Source organism: Austrofundulus limnaeus, unplaced genomic scaffold, assembly GCF_001266775.1.
Source record: "Austrofundulus limnaeus strain Quisiro unplaced genomic scaffold, Austrofundulus_limnaeus-1.0 Scaffold3, whole genome shotgun sequence".
Lineage (NCBI taxonomy): Eukaryota > Metazoa > Chordata > Actinopteri > Cyprinodontiformes > Rivulidae > Austrofundulus > Austrofundulus limnaeus.
The window spans coordinates 8,066,716-8,075,730 of record NW_013952405.1 but is presented as its reverse complement, the minus strand read 5'-3'; the positions used below and the strand labels follow the sequence as shown (position 1 = coordinate 8,075,730).

The 9,015-nt window shown below is 41.5% G+C and overlaps 1 protein-coding gene across 1 annotated transcript; it reads left to right on the top strand.

Moving 5' to 3' along the window:
• The first annotated feature begins 62 nt into the window (after positions 1 to 62).
• On the top strand, positions 63 to 3,395 carry LOC106526336 (relaxin-3 receptor 1). The gene is made up of 3 exons (XM_014020925.1): positions 63 to 1,038; positions 1,125 to 1,568; positions 1,644 to 3,395. Exons 1-3 carry the CDS (start codon positions 838 to 840, stop codon positions 2,253 to 2,255), a joined length of 1,257 nt encoding a protein of 418 aa, XP_013876379.1. The 5' UTR covers positions 63 to 837; the 3' UTR covers positions 2,256 to 3,395.
• The last annotated feature ends 5,620 nt before the right edge of the window (positions 3,396 to 9,015 follow it).

Here is a 9,015-nt window from a genome sequence, read left to right as displayed (position 1 = left end):
AATAGAGACAGAGAGAAAAACAGAGAGAGAAATAATTAGAAATATAGAAAGATTGAAAAAGCTAAGAAGTATATTAAATATAAATATATTAAGTATATTTGGTTTTCAAATGTTGTGAAAACAAACAGGTGACCTAAAAAAGAGGGGTGGAAACCACCTCTCTTCTCATACCTCAGATCTGCAGCTCAGTCCTCTGATGTGGATCATTTTCATCCAGAGAGCTTAAAAAATAAAGAAATTCCTTTGTATTTTCCCCCTAATGGTGCTTAGTTTCATAAAGTGTTTACATAAAAGAGGAAATAACAAAACACCAACTTGACGCGTGTTTATTTTACGCACAAACCACCTGATGGTTTGCCAAATGACCTTGGAAGGCGCGCAACAAAAAAGAAGAAATCTGCCTTTTTGTAAGATTGAACTTGAAATATGAAGTGGATCTTGTGATCCTGCGATGGATGATCTGTGCGCGCCCACAGTGCGCCTTCACGCGGCGGGAGAGGAGTCCAGCGACTATAAAAACGGCTACAATCCGCGCGAGCGCTCAGASTCTCAGGATGAGGCGCGAGACGCATCATGTCAGAAGGCGCCAAAAGTAGGCTGGCTCACTCAAACCGGCTGCTTTCTTTAAAACCCCAACAGCTTTCTGTCTGGAAAAAAACGAAGACCATGTGAGAAAGGCGCGCTGTGGATTTGGAGCTTTCCAGACGCAGGAGGATGAGGAGGATGGAGATTTTTTCCCTCCACATCTGTGCGCTCTCAGCCTGGAAGGTAGCCTAGAAAACACCTGGGAACTTCTTTTTCCCCCCTCTCTTCTTTTTTCCCCCCTTCTGATCAGTCATGCAGAGCAACAACAGCTTCTCCGGACTTCCAACCGGGTTAAGCGCGTGCGGAGGAGAGGAGGAGGAGATCTCCGAGCTGGTCAGCCCAACAGGAGCAGGCTCCAACCTGCCAGCGTTTAACCTTTCCCTCAACTGCTGGCTTCACATCCTCTCCAAGGAGTCATCCATGGATCTGCATGGAGACAGCGCCAACCTGACTGTAAGTTCACCTCACGTGCAGGCTGGTTAATTCTTCTTCTTTTCAGTTCAGTAGAACCTGATGTTGGGCTGATGTGTGTCTGACAGGTGCGGGTTCTCATCGCTCTGGTCTACCTGGTGGTGTGTGTCCTGGGGCTTGTGGGTAACCTCCTGGCCCTCTTCCTGCTCCACTCCCGCCGCCGAGGCCACCACCACTCGGCCATCGACTGCTTCGTGATGGGCCTGACCATCACCGACCTGCAGTTCGTCCTCACCCTGCCCTTCTGGGCCGTGGACACGGTGCTGGACTTCCGCTGGCCCTTCGGCCGGGTCATGTGCAAGATCGTGAGCTCGGTCACCACCATGAACATGTACGCCAGCGTTTTCTTCCTCACCGCCATGAGCATGACCCGTTACCACTCCTTGGTTACCTCCCTGAAAATGGGCAGCCCCAGAGCCGCCACGGCCCGGGCCAAGTGGGCCAGCTCCGCCATTTGGGTGGTGTCCCTGGTGGCCACACTGCCCCACGCGATCTACTCCACCACAGTTCAGGTCTGTTGGCTTGAGGCTCCACCTTTAGTCCTGATTCGGTTCTTCTGTGGTGTTCATCTGATTCTGTGTTTACAGGTGTCTGCAGACGACGAGCTGTGCTTAGTTCGCTTTTCAGACTCCGACTCGGGCCACTGGGATCCCCAAGTCTTGTTAGGGCTCTACCAAACGCAGAAGGTTCTCCTGGGCTTTGTAGTCCCCCTGATCATCATCACTGTGTGCTACCTCCTCCTGCTGAGGTTCATCCTGAGCCGGCGGATCATTGGCAGCTCTGTAGGCGGCGTCGGCACCGACAGGTCAGAGTACGAGAGAGGACGCCACCGCTCCCGCTCCAAAGTCACCCGCTCGGTCACCATCGTCGTCCTGTCCTTCTTCATCTGCTGGCTCCCCAACCAAGCCCTCACCCTGTGGGGGGTGCTGATCAAGTTTGACTTGGTGCCCTTCAGCAAGGCCTTCTACAACGCTCAGGCCTATGCCTTTCCCCTGACTGTGTGTCTCGCTCACGCCAACAGCTGCCTCAACCCGGTGCTCTACTGCCTGATCCGCAGAGAGTACCGAGCTGGGCTGAAGGACCTGCTTCTGAGAGTGTCCCGGGCCGTCCATAACGTTCTGTCTTTGGCTCTGAGAGGGAGACGAGTGGAGGAGGCACCACCCAGCTCTGTCATGATACACAAGGACATCAATATGTGATTTGTTCTGGACAGCTCTGGAAAGACTGCAAGCTTTCTTTTTGTACAGTAAATATATACAACAAGCAACCAAAACAGAGTATTTATTAATAAAGTTTAGGGTTTCACAGGGTGCATTTTGTTATTTTTGGCAGAACCASGTGAACTGTTTGTTCTGTTCCCAGCTCATTATATTGAATATTTATTTAATGTGAAAGTTTGAGCCATCGAAATGTGATTGTCTGATCAAAATTATTTGAACAAAGTGGCATAAATGTCATACTTTTTAGGCTATTCAACCTTTATTCCATGGAAAAGTGAGAAAACCAAGATAAACCGGGGGGGATAAAGCAAATACTTCTGCCAGCTGGGAATGATTTCATGACCAGTTAACCATTTTTCCAATTGTGAGCAATAACTGGTGATAGATGGCAACAAACAATCCTTTAGCAACATATTTATTTATAAGAGCTTTACTGCTGCTTTTCTTATATTTATGAGAGGCTGCCATGTTGGATTCTGACGTCAAAGCTGAAGTTCTTCTGACTGTTTGAATTGGAAATCAAACTCCAGGAAGGATTGTAGTTGGTTCATAAATGGCTGCCTTGTTGCTTTAAGAAATCCTTTCAAATCAGTGTTGTGATTCCATGGAGGACTTCACTGATGGTTCATGTGGACCAAATAAACCAGATGAGTCAATTGATGGGTTTTCTTTAAAAAATGGGTCAATCTAAACCAGTTTTTGCACTTTATGAGACTAATGCTTAGAATATATTGCCTTTGGCAGCACAGTAGGAAACAAACACTTTATTATAATTATTTACCTGGTGTGTCATTAACTAAATCTTCATGATGACAGCCAATTACAAATTCAAATAGATAAATACAGAGACAGAGCGATTATTATTTAATTACAGCAACACAATTTGGTCCAAATTCCTCCACATGGTGGTTCAAACACAAAAGTTGTCGAGTAAAGGGCTATGATTTTGGTTATGAGCAAATTTTAGTTATATTTGTAGAGGAAACAAAGCAATGTTTCATTGTCTGATTTATGTTTACTTTCTGTTTTGGAGGAAACCAAAGACAAATCATTTTGTCAAGCCATCATCAGATGTGATAGTAACAAACAAACTCTGGATTAAAGAGGTTTTTTTTCTTGCTCACTCTTCTTTATAATTTTTTTGTGGATTACACAAAATCAGTCAGCATCTTACCTGCTGTCCAGAGGAAAAGGATAAAAATTAATACATGAGACCAGCAGGATTATGACTAATGGCTGATTTGTGACAGGACACCATGGAGCACCTTCTGAGTTGATACAGATGTTGTTCAGTTGAGGAACTCCTCTAACAGTTGCCTGATGCAGCTAAGACACTGACTACTCCTAACTACTCCATAGAACCCCCACTCTCACGAAATGCACTTTTACACAGATCTTCTTTTATATTTCTCATAAGAATGGGTCATGCAAACATGAATGTAGTGTTTATTTAATAATCAAACTGAGCTCAGAGTGAGTTTGTCTGCTCAAAACTGTATTTAGAGCAGRTTTGTTTTACCTTACAGTTACACTCCAGTGAATCTGAGACAAGCCTGAGCGATGTGTTRGTTTAAATGCTTGTTTAGATTCTCAGAAAATGCTGTGAACCACTTGTAGCTGAATTACAAGTGCATGAAATGATCATTCTCATTATAATCAGCTGGATTAGAGGTACATAATAACCTAATTTACAGTGCCGCTTAATCAGCTCGACCTATGATGTCATTTGTGTGTAATCTCAGTAAGATTATTGCATTTTTTTTAAGTAAGAGGGTCACAGTCCTGTGCAGTGAAACGACTCTTGCCTTTCTGTGTTTGACACAAGTGTAAAAATGTCAGTCATCTCAGTGTCGGCCTCATTGTGTTTTTGTGAATACATGTGCATCCTGTGACATTAAATAAAAGGACAAAATAGTTTACCGACTGTCTCGGCAAAGTTAATCTCCCCCCTGCACATCACACGGACAAGGTAAATGAGTCAGCCGCACAAAAGCCGTTCCACGTTCTGCCCTTTTGTGACCTTTAAAATTTGAACATGGATAACCTTCTTCGTTGACCCACAGACATGGGATTCCTGATGTGCAAATGGTGCCACACTTCCTCCGCTGTGTGCTGGGGACGAGCCAGAATCGCACATTTTCTCACCGTGTCTGTCTTTTCTCTCTCTCTCTCTCTCCTATGTTGCTAAGAAGCCAGCAGGTCTCCAAGGAAACCTTTAGCTTTACAAATAGATCAAAAACAAGATTTTGGTCTAAAACTTCAAATCTGAATCAATTACTGCCCAAAACTTACACCCTGTGGCATCATAATTAGTGCTGTTTTTAATGTAATGTAGCCTATAAAACTCCCAAATGAATGGACAAAAAGATGGATATTTCTATGCTAGAGCTGTTTTTTAAGCGAGAAACATCTGACAGGCACAAGGGCGATTTCATAGCTCGACTCAGTAATTCTCAAAAGGAGAAACTTCACTCTAAGAGATGAAAAGCACTTGAAGAAATCCTATTGAGTGGTTTCATTTGTGTCCTAATTGAGCCACTCTGGATCAAGGTTTAAGACAATTACAAGCTCAAGGTATTTATTTATCAGAAGGACGCAGTTAACGATGAGGAGCAAGAAAAAATGTGGTCAAAGTCAGTCAGAAACGTTCAGTATGAATTAGAAAACAGCAGCAACGCAGCTACTGAAGAACAAATCTATTTTTAATAACAACAGAGTAACTATTTTTATGTGCTGGGATCGTGCTTCCTGTCCTGAAGAAAAAAGAAAATCTGTGCATCGACTCCAGCCTTATAGAGCGCCAACTGGGGACCTTGAATGGATGCATTATCTATAAGCAAAGTTCTTTGCAGAGAGTTCACGTACTGCACATGCAGAAAGCCAGTGTGAAATCAAGCAACGGCGGCCAAATCAACAGAGAAGCACTCGTCTGCAGAGGCACAGAAAACTTAGAGAGATGGAGGAAGACTGGGACTCCAGCAGGGTAATGTGCAAAAATGTAAAAAATAATGTGGGGATTGAACAGCTACTTGTTGCTAATTTTATATTTTTAGAACAGCCCACTGTAGAGTGATAAACACCTTGTTTAGATTMATTTTTATTTTCAGTTCAGTAAAATTGTCTCATCTTTAACAGAGACCTTTCTCTGCCCTGTGCCCAAAATCTGAGCATGTTTTGAGTTTTCCTCTTATTTCTTACAAATGGTAACAGCAAGTCTGAGCTCTAACATTTGGACATGTTAGCTRTAAATACCCAGAACACAGGACCAGMGGTCAGCCTTATTTGTCCTGCACAGCTGTGGTGTTCAAGGAGRTCAAGCTACTGTCAATGTTCTTCACCCCTCATCGTCGAACCACATGCTTTTTTGGTGGGCAGCTGTGGCGGATTGGTTAGGGGAGTCGTCGTGGAACCGGAAGGTCATCGGGTCAATCCCCCGTCCAGCTGTCTYAGTYTTTGTGTCCTTGGGCAAGACAGTACACCCGCCTTGCCTACTGATAGTGGTCAGAGGGTCCRGTGGCGCTGGTGCATGGCAGCCCCACCTCTGTCAGTGTGCCCCAGGGCAGCTGTGGCTACAATGTAGCTTACCCATCATCAGTGTGTGAATGGGTGAATGTCTGTAAGTGTAAAGCACTTTGGGGTCTGGAGGGACTGATAAAGCTCTCTATAAGTTCAGTCCATTTAYCATTTTTTTAACCGAATGTCAATGGTCCGCATGTCCTAAGCATCATTTAGTGATTATTCTGGGACTGAGACTCATTAGCATGACAACACTTCTTTCATTCGGGTTTTATTTTACTAAACTGCWTCCATCTTTTCTTAACCCATTTTAATGGTCTAAAAGAAGAGTACKTCGTTTTTTGGTATCTGAATCCAAACTAATCAGTTAATTATTTATCTWCTGATTTTGTGATTAATTTCTATTCTGATATATTACAAATTCCTTTAAACCATGATTCAAATTCAAGTCCTGAGGGCCAYWTTTGGCCCTYGTTAACATTYTATCTGGCCCCAAAGGTAACATTTTAAATGTAAYATAGTTTTATAGTTTCTCTTTTTCAGCCTTTTCTTGACCGTTTAATTCTATGTTCCCTTTTAGTTGGATTTTTAGTAACGGTTTTTCTTTTTTACTGATATRCTGGATTATGATCAAATATTAAATGAAATAGTTGTTGACAGACAAATAAATGCTGCTGTCTAATGTACAAGCAATATTTTTTCTTTATTTGGTAAGGTATGTACAGTATGTCCTAAAAGCTACATGAAATATAAATAGGAAAAAAAAAAGAATTTGTGTATCTATAAGAATAATTTGCTAGATAACATTTAAAATGAATTTTTTTTCAATAAATTGGCAGATTGGTCTTTAACTTGGACCAAGTTTTGAATGTTAGCTTCCTTGTAACGGACTTTAACTCCCCTGCCTTAAACCTTTCATGTGAAATAATGCTAACGCATTGCTTAGCATTGTTTCTTTGTTACACCTCAGTTGTAAATTTTGCGCMGCAGCAGCACCGGTTAGAACCTCACTGAGGCACAAAGCACAAAAGTGATAACAGAGAGTCACAAAGAGGTGGAAAAGAATCAGAAAACAACCAACAATAGACACAAACTGCTTCAAGGCAACAAAATAAGAAAACTCAAAAGAAACACAAATAGATAAAAATGAGTGCTGCTAAAACCACCTCTATGTTGTCTGTTCTTACTGCTGGTTATTGGAGCCTGTTTTATTGGAGGAAAGTTTGTTTTCTGATAATCTGTTCTTAGAATTTTGACATATTTTAATAAGTTCTTTGTAATTTAAAATGGCGTCCTGAAAGCTTGTTGTTACATTTGTCTTCTGAAAGTCTAGCTCCAAACTTTGCAAAACCTTCATGGATCAGCTCTTTTTTTATTATTATTCTAGAGTTTTCACCTCCACGTCACAACCTTCATCATTAGGAGCCTTTTTTAAATTCCTGAAATGCTGTGAGGGTTTCTGTCAGGAGCTCAGGCTCTTTGTGTTGTTTGTCTTCACAGAGACATTTCTCAGCTTCCACATCTTTTTGCAAAATATCATTTAGGGTAGATAAAGTTCAGATGAATCATCTATTCTCTTTGTCTTAAACTAAAGTAAAAAAAAAGGTAATTAGTTTTTTATTTTATTAAAGATCAAAATCCTTGAATTTGAGTTGTTCTTTCCAGCAAAGCTTTGCATGGTGACAACATTTTGTACAAAACATTTTTGAGATAATTATCTGCCCTGTTGAGAGGGGCTGAAGCTTATTCTAGTATTTATTAAACACACAAGACCAACAATCATAAAGGTTCAATTCTCATTTATGACAAATATAAAACACACAGTTTGGACTGTGGAATGAAAAGAAGGTAGAAGACAAGAACCCACAAGGACGCAAAAACAAAACAGATGAGATAAAAGGTGGAAATCGTTGACATTTAAGTGACACTGCTAACCAATAAGTGCTTCTCTGCTTTACAGTATAAACAAATCAAATTAAATGTCGTTTAACCAATAACAAAGCCTACTTTTGGTGAGAAAACCCAAATAATATTTGCATATTTTATTCATGAGACAGTCCTGGTGAGGTGAGATGTTCTCGACTATTTCTCTTTATGGTGAGAAGGCCAAAGGTTTGGGTAGAAAGAACTGAAACAACGCTCATTCTGTCAAAATGAAATGTAGCCTTATCTGAACAAGTGCATGTCGCCTGCCTCACTGCTTAGCCATGTTTCAAACAAGTCTTTTAGCACTCAGGGGCTATGTTTGGAAAAACTTGATCTAATGTGGCAGCTTTCAAGATCCCATGTTCTRGATATAGTCTGAAAGATTACTTTTCCAGATGCATCTCTGTGGAAATGAATCTGAATCTGCTTTTTAGCTCTGCGACAAAATTGTGTGATTATTTTATTTGCTGTTATTTATCCAGGCAAATCCCACTGAGATCTCAGATCTCTTTTTCAGGGGAGGCCTGGGGGCAACCTATTGTATGTTTTTGGAGGTGGGGGAAACCGGAGTACCCGTAGAAAACCCACGCAAGCACTAAGAGAATATGCAAACTCTGCACAGAAACACCCCAGGCCGAACTGGGGATCGAAGCCAGGACCTTCTTGCTGTGAGGCGTCGGTGCTAACCACTGAGCCGTCGTGCTGAACAACACCAAATTTCTTAAAAATCTGTCATCTCCATGAAAACTGTCTGAAATTATATTTTTTATTCAGCCAAGTTCCTGATCAAGATCAAATTTTCATTTGCTTTTAAATRATTTGCAATTTAGTGGAAACAGAGGAAGTCAGTCAGTAGCAGCTTGTTTTAGAGCCACTTCAGCAGCCATTTCTGATGAAATGATGTTTAAAAATCGTCTTTTGTTTTTATGATCCTCCACTCTCTCTTTACTGGAACTCAGACATCAGAGTACTTACAAACTAATCTGTATTAGACATTAAGTGTTTGAACCTTTTGACCCTTCTCATTCAGCAGGATGTTGGAGTGTGAAAATCAAACTCTGCTGCATTCATTCATGCGACAGAGATGGAATTTATTTCTTTTCAGCTCAGACGCTGAGTTTTCTGGTTTAGTAGACTCACCAGACACGAATCGCAGCATGATGCTGARTTCCAGTCGACTGAAATCCAAATGGAGCAAAGATAAGAGATGGTGTTCCTCTTTAGTCAAATTAGGATTACAGCATCGATTCAGAAAAAGTTGGGGTTGTGTAAAATGTAAATAAAATCTGAACCCTGC